The sequence below is a fragment of the Hypomesus nipponensis genome, chromosome 27 (assembly GCF_054491055.1).
Source record: "Hypomesus nipponensis isolate SF chromosome 27, ASM5449105v1, whole genome shotgun sequence".
NCBI classification, from domain to species: Eukaryota; Metazoa; Chordata; class Actinopteri; order Osmeriformes; family Osmeridae; genus Hypomesus; species Hypomesus nipponensis.
The window spans coordinates 7,130,001-7,156,934 of NC_140387.1; the positions used below are offsets into that span (position 1 = coordinate 7,130,001).

The following is a 26,934-nucleotide window of genomic DNA, read 5'->3' on the forward strand; positions in this document are numbered from 1 at the left end:
TCTGCCCATCCAGCCATGGGACGAGTGTGTGTGTGTGTGTGTGTGTGTGTGTGGGGACGTTTACTTAATCCCCAATGTCTAGAGTAAATATACGAGCCATTCTTGTCACCCCCCCGCATTCAGATGAGGTCAATGAAACAAGAACGGGCCATTTTGGGGGGATTCCTGAATCGGAAGTGAATCCTAAAAGCGTGGAGGGGAATCGGCTTGACCTCGGTGCTCGGCTTGTCTGGCCTGCTGTGTTTGTGTGCGGAGTCGCGTCGCAGGTTCCACTGTCCTCTCTCCCCTCTGCTCTGAGAGGAGCCCCCCCCCCCCACCCCCCATTCATGAGGTGAGTTGAGCTAAACTGGCCATTTTTGGGATTCATAAATCACGGCTGAACATAAATTCACTTCCAAGCGCGGAGTGAATAAACTTGACCTCAACACTTGCCTGGTTGTGCCTGCTGTGTCTCTCTGTGTATGTGTGTGTGTGTGTGTGTGTAGGCTCCGCTCTCCTCTCCCCTGTGCTTCTCTTTTCCTCTTTTACCCCCCCCCCCATTCTCTTCTCCCCTCCCTCTCCCATCACCGCCCCACCCTCACCTCTTCTCCCCTCCCCTCCCCTCTCCCATCACCCCCCCACCCTCACCTCTTCTCCCCTCCCCTCCCCTCTCCCATCACCCCCCCACCCTCACCTCTTCTCCCCTCCCCTCCCCTCTCCCATCACCCCCCACCCTCCCCTCCCGTCTCCTGTGTGAGTAATGACAGCCGGGTCAGGTGTCAACCCGTCAGCAGCCCGGCGGCAGGAGGGTCTTTGTGTGCTAGTTAGCCACTCTGCTGAAGAGCTTGGCCAGAGCCGGGGCGGGCCTCGCGGCCAGCCCGGGGGTCAACGCTCCTCGCGACCCCTCCACGTGGAGGGACAGCTCTCTGACAGATTGCACCCCTCTTTCGGTCTCCCCCCCCCCTCCTCCCCTCCACTGTAGTTCTCTCTAACCCTCCTCCCTATGCGTCACCCTTCCTCCCCATCCCAACCCATCCCTCCCTTGCCTCTACCCCATCCTGTATTCCTCCTTCGCTCTGCCCTCCTTTCGGGGCCCGGTCATTTTCTCTCTCTGCCCTCTCTCTTCCTCCAACACCCCCCCCCCCTCCCCCCTCCTGGTCTATGCATCTCTTTACCTCCTTCACTTCCCCTACCCCCCCTCCCGAGCCTTTCCAAAGATTGCTCCACTGTCCAGACTGACCCCGGTGATCTGTGTGCAATTACAGTGACGGGAGAGGAAGCGAAGGAAGGGGAGAAGAAGAAGAAGAAAAAGGAGGGGTGGAGGGGGAGCGATGGCGAGGGAGAGCGAAAGAGGACAAAAGGCGGAAAAGAGAGGGAGCGTTAGATACCCGGGGGACGTCACGCCGTTTTTGAAACGATAAAACCACACAGCGAAACAGCGAGAGGAGTGGGGGGGGGAAAAGGCCGATAGGATTAATAGAGACAAAATGCCCAGTGGTTTAGCGCTGGCTGTTGTAGTTCAGTAGTGGATGCGTACCGTCGTCTTCCTTGCGCATCAAACACGGCCAGTGCTTCTCCACTGCATGGATTTATCGAGTCGAGAGACCTTCTCAAAAGCTCGCTCCCTGACAAACAATATTCCTTCCCGGCTAGTTTAACTCTCAATCAATGGAGAAAAACACAGTCGTTGTAAACAAACAGAAAAAGATACCATGGGCTGGTATGAACGGACGGAGGGGAGGAGAGAGGCCAAACAAAGGAAAGACAAAAGAGGCGGGAGGAAACATATCTCGGAGATTTTGTTGACTGTAGTATTTACTGTAGATGAGAGTTCGAAAACTCGGGGGTGAGGGGGGACGACAAAATGATGAAAGGGGGGGGGGGGGGGGGGGAACGAATACGCAGTGGGAGGAGAGAAGAAAGGGAGGAGAGAAGAGAAAGGAGAAGGGGCGGGGCGGGGGATAGAGGATGCGCTGTGGGGGAGGACGGAGTGGACAGGACGTGGACAGGGGTGATGACCTCTGACCTGTGATGTCACTGTGCTGGGAGACAAAGGGGCCCAGCGCGCACACTCTACATCTCTCCTCCTCCCTTTCCTCCTCAGAGCCCGCTCCATCTTTTCCCCGTCTCGTGCACGCCATTGTGTGCTCCACTTTAGCCTGTGTCTATTCTGCACTGTATGTATATATTTACGCTGACATCTTCCGGGGATATTTGCTGAATATAAGTGCTTTGAAAAATATCCAAACACACGCAGCAACGTGAAGGCTTGTCACGCTACGGCGCCCCACAATTAGTACCTGTAAAATCTGGGCCAGGCGTAGATCTCGTACCTAAATACGTCCCCCTCATCTGTTTTCAAACTGTCATCTTTTAAAACAAGTTCATCCATTCCGGCACCAGCTACCCTATACGATCCATCCTTCAACTTTTTCCTATTTGGGCCGCGATTGGATTAGGAGGGAGAGGGTCGCGTTTCAGCAAACCCAATCACGGCTCCTTAATGACATCAGAGGTGAGGGCAGGTCGACCCCTGACCCCTCTGGCCCTTTGCCGCAGCAGGGGGTGAGGGCTGGTGGGGGAGTGAACCTCGTTGTAATGGGGACAGGGCTGGACCCTGCCCCGCCCCACAACCCCCCCCCCCCCACCCCCCACCCCTCCATCAATGACCACATCAAGCTGGTCAGACAGGTTTACGATCGACGCTCGAGATCGGCGCTCACAGCGCCTCCGTGCGAAGGAGCGCCCGCCTCCTTCCTGTGCTCCGAGGCGGCTGGCGGAGGCAAGATGGCGGCGCAGCAGCTCTGGCGACCTTCGACGCGGACCCTGAGGTCGTCCACCATCGCAGACAGGTGAACGGACGCTGCTCACTGTGTACCCCCCCTTTCAACGAGGTGTAGGCACAGCCACCCCGAGACCCAAGAAAACACGCATGGGAAGAGTGGAACTACATGCAGTGCCGGCGGGCATGCTGTTCAGATATTGTATGTGGAGATGGGTGGTCATGGGTGACTTGAGATAAGCGTAGGGCTATTCCCAGGGGGAGGGGCTAGATGCCCTGAGCTTCAAATGGAGGGAGGCTTCAACCCAGTGGACTGACCTCCAGGCAACCCATTATCTGCCAAGACAGACTGCCACCCGCAAAACAATCAGTTTGATAACATTCGAACGGTTCTGTATTATCTTCTTTGACTTAGCAGCAGTCAGGTTAGAAGACCTTAGTCATGCTAGCTTGCCGTCTACCGGCGGATGTGACATTATACCATACATGACTCCCCCCTCCTTTAAAGTGAAAACCCTCTCGGTGAAACTTCTAGAATCCTCTTCCAGCGGCCACGGGGCTCCGTCTTTGTTTTATGAGTCCCAACAACAGAGGCAATTAAAAGCCCAACAACTCTAAGAATGTTGCGATGGGATGGGGAACTCGAGGGGGCTTTCGGTTCGGCGTTTTGAAGGAGCGCTAATCCGGTGTCGGAGAGCGGGGGGGCGGGGTGTTGTTGTGTTTTCGAAGGGGGGGCCGGAGAGTGTGGGAATGAGAGGAGGAGAAATAAACGTGCGCGGCTTTATGGATTAGAGATGAAAGCGAAGGAGGAGGGGGGAGGCGGGGAGGCGCGCGAGGCTTTGCGGAGGGGGGGGGGGGCCTGCGGCGGGTCCGCCATCACTCAGAGCCGGGGGGCCGATGGCCGACTTCTGCTGGAGCCCCGCCTGCGAGCCGCGGCTCTCTCACACACACACACACACACACACACTCAGAGGAGCACAAACACCGGAGCAGACGGCAACACACACAGGAGCCGACACGTACACACAAGCATTTCTTCCCCGCGCGCGCGCGCACCCACCCACACCGAAGCGCACGCGACTCCACGCAAACACACCCACACATGTACAGTACAGTACACACACACACACACAAACAAAGCTGCTCACACACATGCGCCGGCACAAACACACACCCAAACAGCCCCTCTGTAGCTCTGCTAATCCGCTACACACACACACACACACACACACAGTCTGCTGCTGTGAAGCCCCCTGATCTCCTTCACTGCTTAAATGTCAGATTTGGAAGAGAGACAAGCGCCACTCAGCTGTGATGTTTGGCTCCAATCAGATCCGACTGGTCAGGAGAGGAGTGGAGTCAGTCTGAAACCAGGTGTCTTTAAGGCCTAACCCGGGGCCAACCGAGGAACCCAGAGTGAATGCTGACCTCACCAAGAGAACATGGGAGGCCAAGATTATACCTACAGATATTGGCAACAATAAGACAGTTCCACTCGAAAAAGAAGACGTAGGTAAAATATACACTTGACATTGTTGCGATTATCGACTGGATCATCACAGACACATTGCTCGGAGAGAGAGGGAGAGAGAGAGAGAGAGAGAGAGAGAGAGAGAGAGAGGGAGAGGGAGGGAGAGTTCGAGAGAAAGAGAAGATCGCGACGAGCGAGTCAATGAATGAGTCGAACAGAGAGTCATCTATATGCGTGTGAAACCAGAGCAGTGCCATTTATTGTCCCGCTATCGGAAACGCATGGCAACCCGAGCTAACCACCCATCAGTGGCCATTGGAAATCTGTCATAATGCACAATAGTTTCTACTTAATTCTGTCCAATGTAATTCACTTCACTCATCCAGAGGAGGCCAGTTAGCGAGCTCCCACTGCAGCTAACTGGCTCCTGATCTGACCAGCCTGTCTGTGTCTGAGCATAAGACCTGGAACCAAGAGAGCCAATGAAGTCAGCCAGGGAATCTGGTCGACGCTCAGTGACCGAGGCCGCAAATGTACATTGCCCTGGGTGTTGGGGAGGCTGGGGGGGAGAGGCTGGGGGGGAGAGGCTGGGGGGGAGAGGCTGGGGGGGAGAGGCTGGGGGGGAGAGGCTGGGGGGGAGAGGCTTGGGGGAGAGGCTGGGGGGAGAGGCTGGGGGGAGAGGCTGGGGGGAGAGGCTGGGGGGAGAGGCTGGGGGGAGAGGCTGGGGGGAGAGGCTGGGGGGAGAGGCTGGGGGGGAGAGGCTGGGGGGGAGAGGCTGGGAGTTTGAAGGAGTCTTAGCAGCCCGGACGTCAACCACCCCGTCTCTAGCCACCTGGGAACGATCCTGGGACACTTGTATCCGTCGGGCTGTCAAACGGGGGGCAGCGTGACGACAGGGAGAGAGAGAGAGAGAGAGAGAGAGAGAGAGAGAGAGAGAGAGAGAGAGAGAGAGAGAGAGAGAGAGAGAGAGAGAGGCCCACGAGCTCTCTGACACAGACCCAGCCCGGGGCGCTGTCCAGCACCGAGCAGCACCCGCGCAAGGTTAAAGCCCACGCTCGCTCTGAACGGTGAACAAGAAGTATTTAAAGCAAGCCCCCCACCCCCCCCCCCTTAAAAAAAGAACCCCTGTTCGATTACCGAGTGGCTCATCCATTCCTACCGAGTGGGCCCGGCGCTATGATCTCCTCCTGCCGCGGTTGCTGACAAGACAAGCGGGTCATGTTCAGTGTTGGGCGTTTAGCGCGCCGACGTGTTGAACGGACGGAGAGTGGCCAGGTTTCACAGGGATTAAGAAAAGACACTTAACCACATTAGGTGCAAGAGACAGATTTTTTTCAGTTTTTCCTCTCTCTCTCTCCACGCCGATCAATAGAGAGAAAAGGGGGGAGGCAGTCGTCGGGAGATGACGCGGGAGGGAGGGAGGGAGGGAGCTTCCTTGTATGACGGTTCTTGTATCCCGACCCCCACCCTCGGCAGACATCATCATGCTCGCCAGGAAGACGATTAACAACCTCAATTATCCTCCCCCCCCCCCCACACCATACGCACACCCATGGAACCTTCCCACACCATCACACACAAACACACAAGCTCTCGTAGGTAATAACCAGCTCAAGAATGATTACAACCAGACTGATGTATACCCAGACACGCACGCACACACAGCTGGCCACAATCTGAGTTGTCATGTAACCAAGATCAACCAGAGGCACCATAATGAGACTGTGTCTCTCCTGCCCCCTAAAAGAAGATCCACAGGTCACCCCACCAACTCCGCAACAATTCAAAAATAAAATCATAATACGGGAATTTGTACGAGTCGAGTCTCCGAGGTCTTTGGCCCGCCGTCTCCAGTTGTGTCGGTGCAGCACAAAGGGAGCAGCAGAGCGGGCGAGCGTGGCGCGGTAAGCAATCACTGAGCCCGGCCGGTATTGAAAACAAGAATATGGCTCTCTGGTCAGGCGGGCTAGCTCCCCCTCGCTCGCTCGCTGCAGCTAGTCAATACCGCAGACATACTTGACAATTTATCATTTTTCACCTCGTATTGACAATGTGCTTTTCCATTTCTTTTCTGGCGGTATTAAATCTGTTAGCGGAGCTTGCAAAAATAGAGAGAAGGCTAAAGGGTGCATGCGTGTGTTTTTTTTTTTAAGGCTTCAATACTGCTGCGAAAATACTTAGGCCAACTTCTCTTTCACTCCCCTTTTCATCTGCAGAGACAGGTTGCGAGGGGTTCAGGTGAACTGTCGGGAACCTTTGTGGAGTTTGTAAGCGCGAGTCTGATGTGAAGTAGGGACAGCCTTGACTTATTTTGAAGGCACATAAAAACCCGTGAATGGAAGCCGTTTAGCCGTTTGGTCGGTGAGCCGGGGAATGGATCTCAACGAGAGGAAGGAGCAGGCGAGAGGAGTTGAATGAACGGGGGTCTGAACTGGGCAGGTCCGGCTGCCGGAGAGATCTGACAAGGGTCATCTGGTCATCTCAAAGTCCAGACCCCGAGATAATGCGCTTGTTTTCCTCTGAGGGGTTCACCTGCAGACTATAGATCCAAGGGGAGGGGGGAGCCAGTAGAAAACAATCTTCACCAGAGAACACCGCCTCAACCAGTTGAACCGTGCCTCTCATGACTAAGCAACAGATCAATCAAAGCGAGTCATGTTTCGTGATACGGTGTTTGTGGTCGAGACATGAGCATCTCCCTGGCCTGAGAAGCTGTAGAAAGGGGGCTGCCCAGGCGACTAAAACAAGCGTCCGGCCCCTCTGTGTCCTCGAGCACTACATTGAGCGCTGCTCCTCAAAGAAAAAGTCCTCCTTTTTCCCTGTTGTTCATTAAAAGTCTGGATCGAGTGTGTCCACAGGATCAAAGGGGCTTATCTCCTAATAACATTACGGGGCTAGATGGATAGGTTAGTGATAGGGAAAACTGCAAGAGCAGCAACTTCAGACGCCGTGCCTGGCAAAGTGGACGGTCGCCAATGGCAATGATTTTATTGTTATTGCTGGTATTTAATAGGATTAGGCCCCAAATGGAAGTTGGCTGAGCATTGATTGGACAGGTTGAGGGGGTGGGGGTCTGGGGGGAAGGTACTATGAGACAAACAACGACTGCTCCACCAATCGACATCGACTCCACACAGGAACAAACACGGCAAGTCGCGCCGGGGCAAACTTGGTACCCATTTGTAGGGTCGCACCCACGCCTTCGACTATGATTCGTCGATGATGTCAAAAGGAGTCGAGTCGGAGGCATCAAATGAAGCTTCCTTACCATGGAGGTTAGCGGAGAGGGTTGCATGGCAGAGAGAGGAAAGGGAAAGAGGTAGGACTGACCAATCGTGCCATAAATGTCTGGTTTTAGTCTATAGAGGGAGATCGTAAGACTGCGAGAGAGAGAGAGAGAGAGAGAGAGAGAGAGAGAGAGAGAGAGAGAGAGAGAGAGATGTCAACAGTGTATCAATCACAGCTCAAGGTGACACAATGTTGCAGGTTAAAAAATATATATATATATATATATTAAAGCAACGAGACTTCTCCCTTTAGTGGGCTTCTTGCCAGCGAGCGCACACACCTCCCCCCCACCCCCACACAGGGTAATGAGTGATGAAGATAAAGATGACACTAGCTGTTGCCAGGGGCTATCACTGCAGCACCTCAGTGGCTGGAGCTGTCATTATTGTAACAGAACAGACACTCAACATCCTGATACATAGGGCACACGAACACACACACACACACACACACACACACAATGACAACACACAGCAGGGAGTGATGTGCTAGGAACAGCCTTTCCTACTAGCTGTAGAGATGGGACTTTGATCGCTAGCATCTGCTCAACTTCATCTCGCCGGGGGCGGATCCCCAAATCGGTAAGATTCAAAGTTGGGAACTGGATCACGCTCTGATGCACGCAGCATGCATGCATCACCTCGAAACGTCTCCGAGACACTCGAAACACACACTCCCACCCTGCATCCTCATGGCGTGGCAGATTGAGGAAGTGCTGGCTGGACAATGAACCGTCACGTGTCTGTGTTTGTGTGTGTGTGTGTGGCTGTGACTCCAGCGTGCGTCGCTACAGATGTACGGAGCTCTGGAGCAACGATGGTACTGACCGTGTCTGGGGAGGTCGTTAGACCTGCTACCCCCACCTTCATATCCCACCCACACCAACACACACTGCCCTCGGGGTCCCCCTACCCAAATCTGGGCACACGCAAACTGCGCATGCGTGTGTCTGTGTGTAAGGAAGGCTTCTGGAAAGAGAGAGAGAGAGAGAAGGAAAGAATGCCCAGGTGTTTGTTTACATGTTTCCTTGTTCTCTGTGTGCCTGTGTAAGGCCTCCTCCTCACCCCCCCCCCCCCCCCCCCACGCCCCGTCGCCCCCTCCCCTCCCTCCCCTCTCAGGGGCCGGTCTGCGCATGACTAAGCAACACGTAAGGAAATGTGAGGAAAGACAAATGGAGGAGAAAAGTGTTTTGCGGGTGTTTCTTCCCCTGCCCCCCCCCCTCACCCCCATTACCTGTGGTCAGGGTGACAGCCAATCCCCTCGTGGGGGGAAGAGGGCACACTGAGGCCGCATTTGCGACCGTCTCCAGACGAGAGACCTGGCTGTTCCGCCAACGGCCCCCGCCTGCCAGCCTCGAACGCCAGCCTCGAACACCCGCCAGGTGAAAATGTGCCCATTTGTCTGCTTGCAAGCTGGGGGTGTTTGGCCACCACAAACACCAAACTGCTTTTTGCACCAATGTGGCCAGAGCGCCTCACCACCTCCAATCACAGACACACACAGGTGACAACAGGCCAGGAGACCCCAGAGGACCAGCTTGTTTCTCAGCTTAGTAGAGACAGAAGACTTGGAAAGACGTCAGCCTCCAGCTAGCCTAGCCTAGCCACTAGACCTGCTAGCGGTGTGGCCCTGCACGCCTAGCCGGCTCCTGCCCACGCCCGTGATCATCCATACTGGGATGTGATAAAGGACGGATCCGGTCGATCCCAGGAGAGCATTGGTTGGTGGAGAAAAACGAATGGCCAATGCGGACCCGAGGAACAGGGGTCTTGGTGCAGGGGAACACACTGTGCGTGCCATGTCAATATGCATCAATGGGGCGGACTTCCTGTGTGCTTGTGCACTCGCTCTTGGTGTACGACGCATAGATAGGCAACCCCAAGATGGTCTAAAAAGGTATACAGGAGAATTGTAGGAATTGGGAGGCGGGGCTTACCTGCGGTGATGTCATCGTCCGTGACGTCGATCTCCTCCTCAGGGGCCTTGGGCTCGGCCGGCTGCGGCTCGGCAGGGGGCGGGATCGGAGGCGGGGCTTCGGCGGAGGCTGCGGAGGACAGAGCAAGGGGGTTACTATAGGAGACGGCCAGGAGGCGCTGTGGCTAGCGACTGGTTTCCCTACTTGAGGGGGGGGGGTTAAAGGGAGGAAGAAGGCACGACCTGGCGGCCCGCTGGTCTAGACAACACCACGGGAAGCGACAAATCAGGAGGGACACTTTCCCCCGGTACGGTCGGCCGCAATTAATGCGGCTAATTTCTGCGGCCGTTCCAGCGGGTCCCCCTTGTTAAGAAGCTCATCAAGGCTTATTGAGGGGCCGCATTATCTCCCTTTATTAGCCTGTGACCCCTCACGATTACACCCATTTTTATTCAGGCCCTTAATTTAGCCCTTATCCTGGAATTACCAATTAAAATAAGCTTTTCATTAAGAGAGAGCAGATGAATCAATGCTGCTTAAAGGTGAGAATGAGCTAATCTCTGGCCGGCTCTAATTAATGAAGGGGCCCCTCCCTTCTGTCGGTGGCACCAAATGACTTTAGCTCCTCGGAATGGTTGACAGAACGGTGTTAAGAGGTGCTGGTTAACATGCTCGCTGGTGAACATGTACTCGCTCTCACACACGCACACACAGATGTGTGGATGCATATCAGCACAAACACACACACACACACACACACACACACACACACTCCAGGTGAAACAGCCACAGTCGCCGCCACCACAGTCATACTTATCCTCTCCTGTGCATCCAGCAGTTTTGTTGCCGTATCGACAACTTTACTCCGATTCAATTTGATGAAGTGCAGGGAGTTAGTGAGTGTGAGATCAGATTGATTAATCCCAGTCTCCCAGAGAACATAGTCCTTCATGTTTCAATTAACCCCACCATTGACCAGTGACATATCTAAAGAGAAATAGGGCTTTTTTCTCCTTCAATAACTAGACCGTGTAAAGGTAAAATAGAGGCCTACGTCTCTTGAACATTCTTCACCTTAGACCTGCATCATAAGCATAGACACCCACAACACACACACCCCTTCTCTCGAGTCTGGAGCTGACGGAGGCATTTTGTCAAGGCTGGACTGAGCCGTTGGCACCTTTCCAAGGTTTTCCTCACAACAGCTCGGAAAACAAAGACAACAGCAACAACAACTTTTTTTTTTCTTCCCCCTTCCGGAACATGACAAGTTCCTCCGCACAGCGGGGACTCTCGCGCGCAGCCCGGTGCATCCAACTCGTGGGGTACGACGCAGCAGTAGAACCAAACTAATTAAAACTGCAGTGAGTATCATCCTTCAGAGAGCGACAGGCCCCTCACACACACACACACACACACACTCTCACCCCAAACGTAACCCGAGCCCGTGTGGAGCCAGAGGGGGGAGCCTGGCTAGAAGAGCCTCCCCCCACCCTCCCCCGGCACACACCCAGAGCAGGGCATGAATAGAGAGGGGCCCTCCTGCAAGGTCAAACGGCCCGTGTCAGCCATGACACATGGCTCCCACCCTGCCTTGTTAACCTCTGGACCCGCCCCCCAGGAGGACACGTCTCTCCCCCTCCCCCCTCCCCCCCTCCCTCCATCCTAGCTTGCCCCCTGGATTTAGTTCCCTGGATTCCTTCCATGAAGGGCAACATCCCTGTGGTCAAACCCTAGATCAGACAAATATATATATATATATATATATATACACATATATATACAACCTATACATGCATATATATATATATATATATATATGTATATAACCTATACATGCACACACACATACACATTCGCACATTTGTTGTTTAGCGTCCCGCAGGAGAGTAGCAGCCCACACCTGTCAATCAAGACTCCCTGAGGGCTGGTGGGGGTGTGGCCAGATGAAAGTCACGCCCGCTGAGCCGCCACACTCTCCCAGGACGCCCGCCTGCGGCGGATTTTAATCACCTGGTCATCCATCCATCCCTCGACCCCTCCCTCCCTACACCTCCAACCCAGCCAGGACACCCTGACCTGGGGCCAGCTGGGCTCAGTAATCCCCCCCCCCCTTCACTCCCGCGCCTGGCGAGGAGAGGCCAGGCTTGAGCAGTGAAGGGTGGCACAGGGGTGCTCACCTCACAGAGAGAGGAGGGATGGAGAAAGACACATGGGGAGAGGAGAGAGAGAGAGAGAGAGAGAGAGAGAGAGAGAGAGAGAGAGAGAGAGAGAGAGAGAGAGAGAGAGCAAGAGCAAGAGCAAGAGAGAGAGGGAGGGAAGGATGGAGAAAGACACATGGGGAGAGGAGAGAGAGAGAGAGAGAGAGAGAGAGAGAGAGAGAGAGAGAGAGAGAGAGAGAGAGAGAGAGAGAGCAAGAGCAAGAGAGAGAGGGAGGGATGGATGGATGGAGAAAGACACATGGGGAGAGGAAAGAGAGAGAGAGAGGAGGGATGGAGATAGATACACGGAGAGAGTGTGAGTGAGAGGACGGGTGGGCAAAGAGACAGGGACAGGGAGGGAGAGACAGGAGAGATAAAGAGACAGAAAGGGCGAGAGAGAGTACGAGAGACTGGGAAATAGACAGAAAGAGAGAGGGAGGGAGAGAGAGAAGCGTCACCCTCGACACGGGCACAGCGTGAACATTTGAGCCATGGTCCCCGTGAACAACGACGCACGGCGAGTGCACAATGGGTTAGGTGTTAGGGAGCTAGGTGGGTGGGTGCTCTCGGGGGCGATGCACACACCTCTCCAATCTACCTCTCCACTCTCTCTTTCGGCACTTCCACATCCCTCCCTCCTCAGCACCTCCACCTCCATCTCTCAGCCTCCCCTTCTGCTTCCCCCTCTCTCCCTGAGCCAGAGCCCTTTCACTCACTCACACAGAGCAAGCAGGTGGAGCGTGTTTGAAGGATGTGCCCATTCATTATTAATCACAAGCAAAGGGCCTTGGGAGATTCGGTTGGCTCACAATAGCCCGAAAGCCTGCAGTGTGCGTATGTGCGAGAGAGAGAGAAAGAGAGACACCGAAATAAAATGAAGGCGCGCGCGCGTGCGCGCGAAAGAGAAAGACAGACCGAGTGAACGATGAAAAAGAGAGAAGCAGGGAGAGAATGAAAGGTATGTGTCTGTGTGTGTGTGTGCTGTGAAAGGAGGAGCGCGAGAAGGGGGGGGGGGGGGGGGGGGGGGGCGTTTACTGCCAGAGGTCTCAGTCCGCTGGCGCACAGCAGCTTTTTGTTCCAGGTGCAGCGGGGGACGCGAGACGCCGTGTTCCAATTCCCCTGCCTTTCAGCTGTACAGCGCCGGGGTCAAGAGGCTGGGATGGGACTCAGGTGGGGCCAGGAACTGAGCCCCGCATCGGCCAAGGGAGAGGAGGAGGACAGGGAGGAGGAGGACAGGGGGGAGGAGGAGTACAGGGGGGAGGAGGAGGAGGACAGGGGGGAGGAGGAGGACAGGGGGGAGGAGGAGGACAGGGGGGAGGAGGAGGAGGACAGGGGGGAGGAGGAGGAGTACAGGGGGGAGGAGGACAGCGGGAGGAGGAAAACAGGGGGGGAGAGGAGGGTGGGAAGGGAGGAGGAGGTGAGGAAAGGGGAGAGGAGATGAGGAGGGGGAGGAGGTGACGAGGAGGGGAGGGGCCCAGCAGTGGGCGGCCATGGTAGGCAGGGGGCCATTGGTGGAGGAAGTAGGGTTCGATTAACCACGAAGTGGAGCGCTCAAGCAGGGAGCCGCTGACACCAGGAGACCCCAGAGAGGACCAGACCATCCCAACATCAAGAGAACAAGCCAACAACAGCTGAGAAGAAAGCGGCTCGTTGTTTATCTTCCTCTGGTGGGGGGGGGGGGAGGGGGGCGAATTGTCTCATCAAAAGCATTAGCGTAAATGAAAACCAGAGAGCAATCAAAGTTCAGTCTGGCGAATGGTCTTAAAAAAAAAAAAAAAAAAAAAAAAAAAAACTGACAGCCAACGAAACCTAATGATGTGGAATAGCAAAGCGGAGTGTGCCTGCGACACGGCAGAGTGATATTGCAGCATGCGCCTCTGCACACGGCACAGACGGCCACCAGTCGGGCTGAGTGACGAACGGACAGACTTCATCAGCTCCTCTCGGCTCGGAGGCCATTTCTCACAGGCAACGCAACAATTATTTTCCCATTTCTTCTCGGTGAAGTCAGCCCCCACCCCCACCCCCCCACCACCACCCCCCCCCCCTTCTCACACACACGGACACGCACATTTCTCTCGTTGCAATCATCACACGTGGAAGAGAAAAAAAAAAATGCATTATTGTCCTCGGTCAGCAGTTGTATGGAGGGGGGCGGAGGGGGGGGGGGGGGAGTATTTCTCTCAGACCAACTTTGGTCTTTGTCTCGGCGCCGTTCTGAGGTCATACACTGTGTTGGTCCGTCTCCGGGGAGGGAGCCTTGACGTGGCTGGGGGGGGGGGGAGGAGCAGGGGGAGAATCACAGCAATGGCCGACAGCCTGCGCACCTGCAAGGAATCCGGAATGTGCTTCCCGCGGAGGGGAGAGGGGAGTACGGGGGGGGGGGGGGCGGGTAAGACGGGCAGTGTCCGAAAGACAACCGGGGGTGGCTGGAGGGAGCTTTTCCGAGGGTGCACTCGTCGGCGGGCGCACGTGCGGCCTGTAGCTCATTCGCCGTGGCCCAGTTTTCCGCGCTCTCCTCCATCAGGCCCTAACCCTCACCACCTCCCCCCTCTCCTCCCTCCCTCTCTCTCTCTCTTTCTCCCTCCCCGCGTCCCTCCCTCCCCCCACCCCCCCCCCTCCCTCTGTCTATGATAGACAGACTGCCTCTCCCACATTAATTCCCCCAGCACCGTGCTTATCGATCCAGGGCCAGCTCCCCAATTGCATTACACACACACAGGCTGTCTGCTTTCTCACACCCCACCAAAACACGCACAGCGAGCCGTACAATAAAAAGAAAATAAAAAAGAAAGGAAAAATAGAGCAGGGGTTGGGGGTGGAGGGGGTGGAGAAGAGAAGGGAGGCCGGCATGGCGGAACGAGGAGATAGAATGAAAGAAAGAAAGAGAGGAAGGAAGAAAATAGAGGGGTGTCTCATGTTTTGATGAAGAAAAATAGGGAGGGGGGGAACAGATTTGATATATATATATATATATATATATATATTGTTTTTTAAAGGATGTCGTTTTCCTGATGAGGGAAGGCTCTCTCTCTCTCCATCCTCTCCTCCGATCGTCTCTCCATCTAACAGGAAGCGCATCTCCAGCCGCTCTTCCTCCCTCTCTCTAATTGACAGCTTCCTTTATTAGCGTCCCCCCCCCCCACCACCACCACCACCACTTAACAGTCCCCTGGCAGCGTCCAGCTCTTTTTTACTACAGCTCCTCCACACTCTGGGTGGCAGGAAGCCAGCGAGAGATGATGCCTCGCCGGGCGTGTGAACGTTTAAGCCGGCCGGCCGGCCGGCCGGACCCCGCCCCCCCCCCCCCCTTTTTGTCGATGTTGGTGAACGTGTGTGCGGAAGGGTGTGTGTCTGTGGATGTCTGTGTGAGTGTGTTTACTCTGAGGGTGCTGCAACGTCCCAGCCGCGGGGGCTACACGCACACACAAAGCAAAGCCCAGCCGGGGAAACCAGAACACGCGGCGACCGAGAAAAAGTCTGAAAAGTGAAGCAGTGTGCTTATGGGGGGGGGAAATGGGCGTACAAAACGGGAGGGAGGGGAGGTGGAGGAGGACACAAAGCTTTAATAACTGTAGCCGGTTCGGGAGGAAGAGAGGCGGGGCCGAGGGAGGGGGAGAAAAAAAGGCGTGGGGCGGGTCATTGAGCGGGATCAAAGTCAGGCCAGCTGCAGCGGCGCGGGATACTGCTGTGTTTGGGGCTCTGAGCTTTGGTCTCGGGGGTGGATGGGGGGGTGTGTGTGTGTGTGTGTGGGGGGGGGGGGGCTAATGAGAGACTCAAGTTCATGGAGACTTTGTTCATGAAGTGCAACCTGAATGAAGGCCCTCGTCCCCCCCCCCCCCCCCCGGGCCTTTCTCCCTGCCCAACCACCCATGCTGCACCGCTAGGGCTACCAACAGGCACGCGGTCACCCCTCTCTGGAGCTCTGGAACTCAGGAGTCGTACAGAGAGCGTCCATACGGGACACTGGCTTCAAAAACACCTGATGTTACCGCATGAGAGAGCACTGATGCAGGTGACTGGGGCTGCAATACACATCATAAATAAACTATAAAATCAACTCTCCATGTATCGGTGTCCAGTGTGTAAATGGTAGGCGTAAGCGATACTGTTCAGGTTGACTTTCAATGTGGGTTTTGTTCCACTTGGACCCTTAAACGGTTGTTGAGGCGGTGGTTTTAGTAGTAATACCGGTAAAAGGTATTATATATACCAGACAACAACTGGGAAGGGGGGTTAAGTGCAGTGGAAATTTTCAAGGTTATTGAGAGCATCAGGCTCACTCTCCATTCTCTCCCTCTCCCACTCTAACCATCTCTCTCCCTCTCGTACTTTCCTTCTGCCGCTCTCTTTTTTCTCTCGCCCACTCTTGTCCATCTCTCCCTCTCCTAGCCATCTGGACCTTTCTCGCTCTCTTTCTTCCTCTCTCTCTCTCCCCCCCCCCCCCTCGGTAGCAGACACGGGGAGAGAGAGTCTTCTCTTCACCCAGAGGAGTGAGAGATGAAGGGGCACCATGGCAGGAACTTCTAACGACGCGCGAGTCGCTGACTGCGTTCGGCTGTGTGGACCTCATCAACGGAAGCTCGTAAACAGCAACCGCCAAGTCCACAAGTATCTGGCCTGAGAAAATAATGGTCCACGTGTTCTCTTAGACAGCCGGACGGAGAGAGAGAGAAAAAACTCGCACATTTTGGCTAACCTTTTCAGCTAACACGGCACCGACGCCCAACGTCCTATGGCTACCGTTCATGACCACGTTGAGCTATTAGGCCACAACAGCACAACACCCTCATGGGAGCGGTCTGGGGGTTTTTCCTCCTGTCTCTGCTGTTGTAAAATAGAAAATGTTTTTTTCCCTCTTGAGGAAAGGTCAGTTTATTCACCTGGCGTCGTTTGGCAGTCCCAGCGTGGGCCGGTGTCCACCACTGGACGGCGCCATGACCTTTTCCGATCTGCTTAAGTGCATCGCTTGAGACCGGGGGAGTTTTTGGAGGAGGTTCGGAAAACTTTGGGTAAACAAGGCCTAGCAGCGGGGCGGCGCGGAAAGCCTTTCGCGTACGGCGCGGTCCCGCTATGTTGGGGTTGCAGCAGCCTGAGGCGCGGCGGATAACAGGGGAACGCTATTCACGCGAGGGGGGGGGGGCTTTTGTGTGCCGCGTCGAGCCCGGAGGCTAGCTGTCGCGGCCAGCTGTCGCGGCTAGCTGTCGCGGCTAGCTGCGCGGACTGAAGGACGGGGAGGCTCCTCTGCTGGTGGCTCTGTCTAAGAGGAAGACGCTGGCGCAGCTGTGGTCGTGCAGTCAGAAGCCAAACGACACACGGACACACACACAACACGACAACAACAAAAAGAATCACAGGGTCAGGACATTTTAGGGGAAGGATGGAGCAGCGGGAGAGGCACACTGGCTGTAACTCCTAGCTGGACGTGTAAATAAAGTAAACAAATAATAAACATTGATTTGCTCTGATGAGGAGTCTATTGATCACAGGGAGGGTGTGTGTGTGAGTGCGTGTGTGTGTGTGTGTGTGGGAGGTTGTGGAAAGCGGTATGGCGAGTATTGAATGTGAGATGATATGAAGCTTGTGTGGTTGGTACGAAGAGGCATGACGAGGTGCCTATGAAATCGGAGAGCAGTGGTCCAGAACGCTTATTAGCACACACGCTGGAGCGGAGAGAGTGAGTGAGCATGAGCTTCAGTGTGTGTGTGTGTGTGTGTGTGTGTGTGTGTGTGTGTGTGTGTGTGTGTGTGTGCGCGTGTGTGCTTATATTTTTGGTGTGTGTATGCTTTTGTTTTGCGTGTGCGTGTCTGTAATCAGTAAAAAAAGAAAAGCTGTTATCTGTGAAAACAGAAGAAAGTAAATAGCAAGCTTAACAAGCTAAGATTGTAGTGTACCAATAATTACAGTACTGTATCTGTGTGTGTGTGTGTGTCTCAATCTTGTCCCACACACAAATACTGAGAAGTGTCCTTCCTTGAAATATTTCTCATTCCTCAACAAACAATAGGATTTGTAGCACACTGCAGAGATAACCCTGGTCTTTGTGTGGCACTGTCCCTTGGCCATTTCCTGACCAAGACCCGTGTCAGGCTCCTGATTGGCTGAGCCGCCTCAGCCCTGCCCCAGTGCGCTCTGGGAGGCCGAGGCAGAGAGACGGCGGGGGGGGGCTGGGGGGCGCTAGCTGGCTGGCTAGCTGCAGCGGCAAACAAAGAGGGATCGGATTCAGTGACCCCTGCAACCTTGTACCCCCGCCGAGGTCAGCCCCCGCAGCGCCTCCACGGTAACACAACACTGACCAGCGGCCGTTGCCATGGCAGCCACTCCCTAGAGCCGGCTCCAGCCCTTCTACAGTCAGCATCAGCAGGCTCCGCCATGACGACTGGAACTGACAGAGCGCCATCCTTTTTCCAGGAATAACACACACACACACACACACATGATCCCATACACATTTATTTATGCGCGATCCTCTTGTACACGCACACGGGCAAGGCTGGGCAAACAGTCAGACACCGTCGTCACCTTCTGAAACTGAATCGCAAGTATGCTCGGGCTTTCACAGACACAGGACAGACACACACATACATACATACATACATACATACATACATACATACATACACACACACATGGGAAGCAGGTTGAATGCTGGGAAGAAGGAAGCTCTCCCAGGCGTCAGGCTGCAGCTCAGGGCTGGCTGCGGGCTGGACCAGAGGAGGGGAGGAGGAGAGGAAGAGGAGGATGCATCCCCCCCCCCCCTCCTCATCCTCCTCCTCCTCCCCTCTCAGGGGACTCTGCTCTGGCTCCATGAATTATGCAGCCCCGGGGCCCAGATAAAAGCTACACACAGCCGACAAAAAAACAAACTTGTTTTTGTTTTCTGAGGGGGTTAGCTTGTCTATTTTAGGGGGCCGGGGCCTTGGAAGTTAGAGCGAGAGGTCTGTGGAGGGTATATGACCCGTCACCCTGGGACGCAAAGAAAAACCCACCTCATCACTTTAGTGGGTCTGCTTCTAGGAAAGAGCAGGAGAGAGAGATCCCTCTCGCTTCCCATCACCGCAGCTATCTATAGTCGAGTGTAGAGGCAGCCACAGATGGAGAGGGATAGGGGAGGGAGGGAGGGATAGGAGAGGGAGGGATAGAAGGGAGGGATAGGAGGGATAGGAGGGATGGAGGGAGGGAGGGAGGGAGGGAGGGATGGAGGGAGGGAGGGAGGGATGGAGGGAGGGAGGGAGGGAGGGAGGGAGGGAGGGAGGGAGGGAGGGAGGGAGGGAGGGAGGGAGGGAGGGAGGGAGGGAGGGAGGGAGGGAGGGAGGGAGGGAGGGAGGGAGGGGCAGACCAAGGAGGACAGGATGTGAAGAGGACCATTTATATCGGGACGAATCAGCACGGGCTCAGCCATGCACAGAGACACAGTGGCCGGCAGAAATTGAAAAAGGACCACGTCACCTCTCACTTAAGCCTTCGGATCATCAACCCAACCCCATGCGGGATTGAGATCAAGCGCGTCGGACCGAACACAAAACACGCACGGAGTCCGCCTCTGTCTTCGAGCGCTAGACGGAAGACCAACCGCCCCAGCGTTCTTGTCCATACATCCCAGTTCAGGGCTGCCGTCATTTACAATGCAGATAAATGCAGACGGGACCACTTCCTCAGAGCCATCCTGGTTGTGAGAGATAGCCTATTAGTGAGTGGGCCTGGCTGGCCAGCACTCCTTCCTTCGGCCTAATTGGTTTAGCCAGTAAATAAAACCTGATAGCGCGGGCCGGCCAAGCGGCCGTGATGGAGCTAATTGGTTAATGCTCTGAGAGGCGCGGCCCCTCGTAGACACTAACATCCGTCTCGGTGACCCCCCCCCCCCCGAACCTCACTGTCATCATACATCTCCCATCTCTCCTCCGCCCTCTCCGATATGGCGTTAGTCTTGAGGGTTTGAGAGACTTCGGAAGAGGATGTTTTTAGGAGGTGGGCAGCTTTCCAACGGAGCGCGGGGGGGGGCGAGCCACGGCGATGACCGAGCGCTCGGGTGCGGCTGAGCCCTCGAGCGAAGGCTCTAGACTTCTCCGTGACTCCTGCTGGCGCGCGGACGCAACCCTCGTCTTGAGTGACACAAGTCTCGACGTGACATTCTGGCTTCGGGGGAATGTTTACAGGTTCAATCATGCTGGGGGGGGGCAATCTTCTCTCCCTCTCTCCCTCTCTCCCTCTCTCCCTCTCTCACACACAGGGACACACCGTCCTGTATTGTCTCCAGCGGTGCCAGGACTGGAGTTTCCACAGTAGGAGGTCTATCCATGTAGAGAGGCTGAGGGATGCTGGGAAAGATTCGGTTCTTTTGATTTCGAGCCCACTATCGGTGGTATCATCTGACCCCCGGTGGTCAATAGCGAGGCTGTGAGTAAACAAACACTAATCCCTCTCCCCATCTCCCCACCCACGTCCCAACACACAAGGCCCTCAGCTCAAAGGCTTTCCTCATTCCTAGGGTGAATCCATTATTTTTTCTCTCCCTTCGCTCCTTTCTTTCTTTCTTTCCCCCCCCCCCCGTTAACTGCTAAAGCACTCTCCAGTTCTTTATTTCACCGGAGCCTTCGCTCTCTTGTGCCTTCCGACAGCTTTCGTCCTTTCTTCTACATGTCCACGCTTTCCCATAGAAAACATCTGTCTTTTTCTATCTCTTCGGTGTGTGCTTATCTTTTTTTTATTTTTTTGTCACTTTTGTTGCTCAGGAATCTAGATTGTTCATTCGAGGTACAAGGCCAGTACAAGTGCCCGCACACACACACACACACACACAAAGTTGACTTCTCTCGCTCTCCCTCACATACCTCACTCACTCTTTGTCTTTCTTTCACACACCCACACACACGCACGCACACACAGGAGCGCAGACTTACGGGAGCTGACGGTGTCCACGTATTGGGGCAGATAGGGGGCCCAGAGGTCGATGGTGTCCTTCCTGCCTGACTGACCAATCCTACGCAGCTCAGCCAGCAGCAAGGCCTGGGCTGCTTCTCTCACCTGGACAAACACACACACACACACACACATCAGCATCTGGGACTGGATACAGTCCACACACTCAACATAAAATACAATAACATAGCTGTAATATATATATATTTTTATGTTACTACTAGTGTATTTCATTGGATTTTTTGATACTCAGGGAAACATTTGTGTCATTAGTGTTTCGTCAAAACAATAGTATACAATATTACACGTTTGAATCAATTATAACACATATGGAATGACACAATGGAATGACACGTAATACTTTTTGAACTGAGAAAAAAATGTGTGTGTGTGTGAGGACTGAGTGAAGCAGAGGAACACAAGAGCCGTTGGAGCCACTGTGGCCGGCCCCATCACGCCCACTCATCTACCACTGACCCAACCTGGCCCACCTTCACGTCCTCGACACAGACAGGGAGCTGGGTCCAATTATACAGCCAGGACCTCAGCTGCAGCCCCCCGACCCTCCAGCCCTGCAGCCTTGCTTCCCCCCCCCCCCCTCCTCTCCTCTCTCCCCCCCCCCACCTCTTCCAGCCTCTGCCCTCTCTTCTCTCACGTCGCCCCCCTCCCCCTTTGTTTCCCCTCTCCTTTCCTCCAGTCCCCCCCCCCCCCCCGCCTTCTTCCTTCTCCCTCCATCTGTACCGTCCTCTCGCCTCTCCTCCACCTCCTCCCCCTTCTTCCCTCTCCTCCACCCCCCCCCCCCCCCCCCCCCAAAAGCTGCGCATTCAACAGAATCCCGGGGCCGTGGAGGCCAGGCAGGGCCGGGCCGGGCCGGGGAGTCAAGGCCATCCAGTCATTTATCAAGCTCCAAAGTGGCAGCCTGGGCATCCCCCCCCCCTGTAGCCCACTCTCCCCGTCAGCCTGGCCCGGAGCGGAGCCGGAGGGAGGACGGCCTGGGTTAGCCGGCAGAGCGCACGGCCAGAGGGGCGAGCGGGGAAACGCGGACACGCGCGCACGGAGACAAACGCACACATAAATACACACGGAAGCCGACACATTCATGGCCCTCGGTGGTGAGAGCCTGATTGGAGTGCAGCAGAGACTGGCACGCTTCCCCCCCTCTCTCTTGCTCATCCTCGGAGGCTGAAACAGTGTGTGCGTCTCTGTGTGTGTGTGTGTGTGTGTACGTGTGTGTGCGTTTCAGTTATAACGCTATTTTCCGAGGTGAAAGATGTCTGGCTGTGTACTGCAAGATTCAATCTTATGCCCCCCCCGGTGCGTGTGCCTGTGTGAGTGTGTCTCGGTGTGTGCAGGTGAACGGAGGAGGCCGTGTTCAGGTGAACTCGCGGGCCGAGCCGCGTCTTACCTCCAGACAGCGGTCCTGCCAGCGGCGGGCCAGCATCTCCAGCAGAGGGGGTCTGAACTTGTCCAGGCCCAGCAGGTCGGGCAGCATGACGCAGTGCATGGCGGCGAGCTGGCTCCAGCCTGGGGAGAGGGGCGGCCGACAACAACAGCCACAGGGTCACACACACGGCGGCCGCAGCTGGAGGCGGACGGCTCGGTGCCAAACACACAGGCGCGCTCACGCGCACACGGCGAGCACACGCCGCCGGACCCGCGCAACAGTGCAGGCACACACGCGCACAATCCGGAATGCAACACTCATAGCCATTTAAAAATGCCGTGATGTCAATGGCTTCATGTCGGTCCAAATACACACGGTTATACCAGCCATTTAACAGACAAGAAGTCACCGGACGTGATGTGAAAAGACTGTCACTTTTACAGAAATAGGGTTCCTTACGCATTGAATACTGAACAGAAAACAATGTCACGTGTTATTCACATATATGTTGAATATATGGTTTTTGGAATTCATGTTGATCAGAGGATGCATACACAGTGTTTTTGTATATGGACATCAAATGGAGTTGAAAGCAAAGAAATCTTCCTCGTTTCTTTGCGTCATAGCACCAATATAACTTACCTTCGTCATTGAAAAACAGGGGGAGAATTTAGTTTGATTAAGTTGAGCCTATTTCTAAATGAAACATTTACAAACCCATTGTATGATTATACATATTTTTTATAAAACTAATAATGATATCCATTGTATTTGATTATCCTTTGAAAATCAATATACTTTAGAGATCTATTTTGACCTACATTAAAACACTAGCAACATTAACCTTTACATTTTATGACTTAAAATCACAACAGTTGAATACGTACCTACACCCCAAAATAATGATTATTTCGAGGACATGCTTGCTTTTTTACTGGAACAAAGTATTTGTGTGTTCAGAATATGCGAATGAAAAAAGCACCCCCAAAAAAAAGCTATTTAAAAAAATATATATATCGATTATTATATGAAGTGAAAAGCTCTCTAACGTGTGTAAAACATTCAACAGGAGGAAAGAAAATGGCTGAATTCAGCTGAAAAAAAAGAGGCATTTAGAACTGCATAAAAGAGGGCGATAGAAAGCATTATCCAAGGACGGCAAAACTGTGTTTTAATGTGTTTGAGGAAAACATTCAAATACAATTCTGACTTGTACCATGCTGTCAAATTGAAAATGACTGTCCTGCATTCCGGCTTCCAAAGGAGAACAGAAACGAGGTAGAATATAGAAGAGGGGGTGCAGGAAGCCCCACCAGATAGTTGTGCTGACTGCCCTAGAGGGACTATCCAGGGGGCGGCCAGTGTTGTGTTGACCTGTAAGGCCTCCACCTCTCAGTTCGACCCCAGTGAAAAGAGCAAGCATGCAAACAAACAGTACAGTACACACCGACACACACAAAGTACCAGACTAGATGGGACGACAGGACAGGACAGGGTTGCAAATTAAAGTAACGAAAGGACAGACAGGCAGACAAACAATCACATGCCTTAAGGCACTATTGAAAGGCATGGGAGAGAGAGAGAGAGAGAGAGAGAGAGAGAGAGAGAGAGAGAGAGAGAGAGAGAGACAGAGAGACAGAGACAGAGACAGAGACAGAGACAGAGAGGGAGGGAGGGAAAGAGAAAGAGAGGGAGAAAGAGAGAGAGACCAAGAGAGAGAGGCCAAGACCGAGAGAGAGAAAGGGAGAGAGAAATACAAGAAAGAAAGAGAGCAAAGGAGACAGGGGGAGAGAGAACGCATGAGTGACCGAGAGCGTTTTCCAGACCGAGGGGGGGGGGGACATTTGAAGGGTAGTGAAGTACCTTCGTTGACTGAGGGGCGGCTATGGAAAGCAGGGGCAGAGGGACTAGCCCCAGGGCCAGTAGAACTGGTGGCAGCAACAGCAGCAGCAGCTTGCAAAGGAGAGGAAAGAAAGGTCAAGAGGAAAAGAAAAAAAAGAAAAAAGGAAAAAGAAGGAGAAATGAATAGAAAGACGGACTCAGGCCCTTTTTCGGGAGAAGAGGTGAAACAGCGGCTGGTAAGAGAGACGCAGACAGACCTGGAGGACCAGAGAACGTACAATTGGACTGGCGAGCGGCGCTTACAGACGTTTGTTCGCACCCTTTGGTGTAGACTGATACGGCCCACAATATTGTGATTCAGGGAATGTTGAGTGTTGAGTGAGCAACATAATGTCGGAGTAATGGGGTAGAGTAGTAGTAAGAAGTCTTAACGACTGCCTCCTCTAATACTCTGCTATTTCGTTTAGAGATATATAGTCTAGAGATCTGTCGTCAAGAATGTGAAACCTTTGCATTTCAAAAAAAAAAAAATCATTATGTCCTACACCTGAAGCCTTAGAGCAAACATGGAAACACTTAAATGTTAAAATATTATAAATAGGTTTTAGATTTTCAGTTTGTCACCAAATGACTGTAAATCTAGTACGGACAGTTCATACGTAACATATTTCCCCACAAATCCCCACAACGACACAAAGCGCACACACACACACACCCCACGGAAACAAATACAGAACATTGACTGGAAACAAAAGACACACAAAAAGGACAACACGTTTTAGTCAGGGACACAGGTCATCGAGGTCGAGACGGCGAGGAGAGTTCAGTGGCCGAGAGGATGGGTGCAGACGGGTTAGGGACACCTCGCCAAGCTGGTGGTGGCTGGGGCCTGCGCGTGACTCGGCCTCCCCTAAAGGGCCCCCTTGCGGTGGGGTGGGAGGCATGGATGTGTGGGTCTGGGGGTGGAGTGGTCGGGTTACCTTCCCGCTGAACTCGCCCCAGAGCCGAGCGAGGTGCACACAGGAGAGGTGAGCAGGCCAGGCCTTGTACGCGTGTGTGGGTAAGAGCAGGCAGAAGCTAAAGCCATGCAGTGACAGTCGAGGAGGAGGAGGGGGGGGGGGGGCGAGCGGCAGACGAGACAGCAGCTTGTCGGTGTCAGAATGTGGGGAAAACAAGAGAGAGAACCACAAAGAAAAAAAAAAAAAAAAAAGAGATGGGAAAAACCTGGCCTGTTGCCATGGAGACCGAGAATTAAGACTTGGTTTATTTGCTATGCCATGTTTTGGGACTTTGGGCCGCAAAGAAGGCACCGCAAAGGCTACACGATACTAGCTGACGCTTTCGGGATACTATACAAGCTAAGGCACTGGTATCTGGTATCTCGCTCACTCAATTAACACGGAAGTCAGTGAGACCGGCTCCACCATGTGGGTGAAATGATTGCATATTTGAGGACGTGGCTGGTGCCGTCAAGCAATCAAGTGTCTGACGGTACAAACGGGCTTTATGTGAAAATACCTATACAGATGTCAAGTGCTAAGATGCTAAATTCATGAGGCTAAGATGGAAGTTCACCAGCGTAAAAATAATATTTATTCTTTTGATTAATTTGCATTTATGGAGATGCTCAACATGCCCCACGAATTACTACATCTAAAACAGTTTTAACAGATTTAACAGTGGCTGCATTTTAGTCTCGAGTCTCAAGAATACCTAAGCAATGTTAAACCAGGTTCAATGACCTAAGACCTCAAACACAATCCTCAGAATGGAGATGTAGAGGCAGGAACGTCTAGTATCTGTGCCACACGTTGTACTGTACGCACAACATATTTCCTATATTGTTTGTCAATGTGAAACCTCTAGTTCGTAAAATCACCAATAATTGTGCACCAAGTCTTCAACTGGTTACATTTTTGTCATTGATCTGCCTCAATAATGAATACACTACAAATCAAAACAACAACGCGTCATTATTTAATTCCATGGCTTGGAGTCTAGCCAGCGTGAGCAGAGCGGCGTCAGTGAGCTTCCCATGGCACTGCGATCTCACCCGCGAGGGATGACGACTTTCATCTGAAGATGGTCTTGTTGTTTTATGCGAATAAACGTTCTGACAACTTGTTTCCGTGCTTTTCCGATAATGGCTTCAGCACGTCTTCACTTACCAAGAAGGAAAGAGCATTTCAGCCAAATGGTCCCTACACGGGCTGTAGGTGCAGTTCCCTGCCTTGCAACTTCAGCCAAGCACTGCATCTGTGAGTCTCCTCTGCTCTCTCTCTATCTTTGGTTGTTTCTCTCTCTCCCTTCCTCTTTCTTCTTTGTTTGCTTAGTCAAGTTTCCTTTAGGCTGCCTACAGCCTCCGCAGTGTATCATTTGTATTATCCAAGTAACATTCATTACAGATGGCATTTTCCACATCCACGAAGGAAGTGATGGATTTTTGACGACTATATTGTACGGCTCAAAGATCGGAAAGGCTTTATTTTTTATGCCCATTACGCCCTATTCTATTACAACTTCAGACAGTATTGTCTGAATGTGTGTGTTATCGTAGAGAAGGAGTCAATACAATATAGTGTGATGATTGTATGTGAACCGCACAGTTGGTCTATCCAAACGCACCAGGTGGGCAGGTACTCCAGACGTAAAACAAACATCAATTCTTTCAGACCATAAACCATGAGAGACTGAATGTACGATATGACAACATAATATGCCGCGCAAACTCAAAACATACATCCGTAGATTTAGATGGAATCGAACTGAACTTTAGCTGCGTAGGAAGACAACTATTTTGTTTCTATTTTGTTTTTTCCGAGAAGTGTTTTTGATTTTAAAAGGACCCGGCAATTCTCAAAAGTCTATCGTTTCCACACAGTGTGTGTGTGTGTGTGTGTGTGTGTGTGTGTGTGTCAGACGCGGGTGATCATGGATTCTCCTAGCCTCTTCTCCTAAGCCTGTTCATTTCCCTTAATGGCTGTGTGACAGCCTGAGAATCTCCGCACAAAAAGGAAGCATTTGTTTCTCCAAATCCCCTCTCCTTTTAACAAGAGCGGCACACCGCTCGCTCCACTTTATCTTGGCACGAGATTTAAAGAACGACTCCATTAAAAAACACTTAATAATACAAGCGTGGAACAGTTTTCACAA

At 53.3% G+C, this 26,934-nt stretch overlaps 1 protein-coding gene across 2 annotated transcripts in view; it reads right to left on the minus strand.

Moving 5' to 3' along the window:
• Positions 1-26,934, minus strand: part of wdr7 (WD repeat domain 7) — a 118,475-nt gene that overhangs the window by 61,947 nt on the left and 29,594 nt on the right. For both annotated transcript variants that reach the window (XM_084693231.1, XM_084693232.1), the window contains 3 exons: positions 21,961-22,079; positions 20,537-20,660; positions 9,457-9,564 (listed from right to left, as the gene is read on the minus strand). In XM_084693231.1, the coding sequence (XP_084549357.1) occupies positions 9,457-9,564; positions 20,537-20,660; positions 21,961-22,079 (351 nt within the window). The remainder of the gene's footprint in view (positions 1-9,456; positions 9,565-20,536; positions 20,661-21,960; positions 22,080-26,934) is intronic.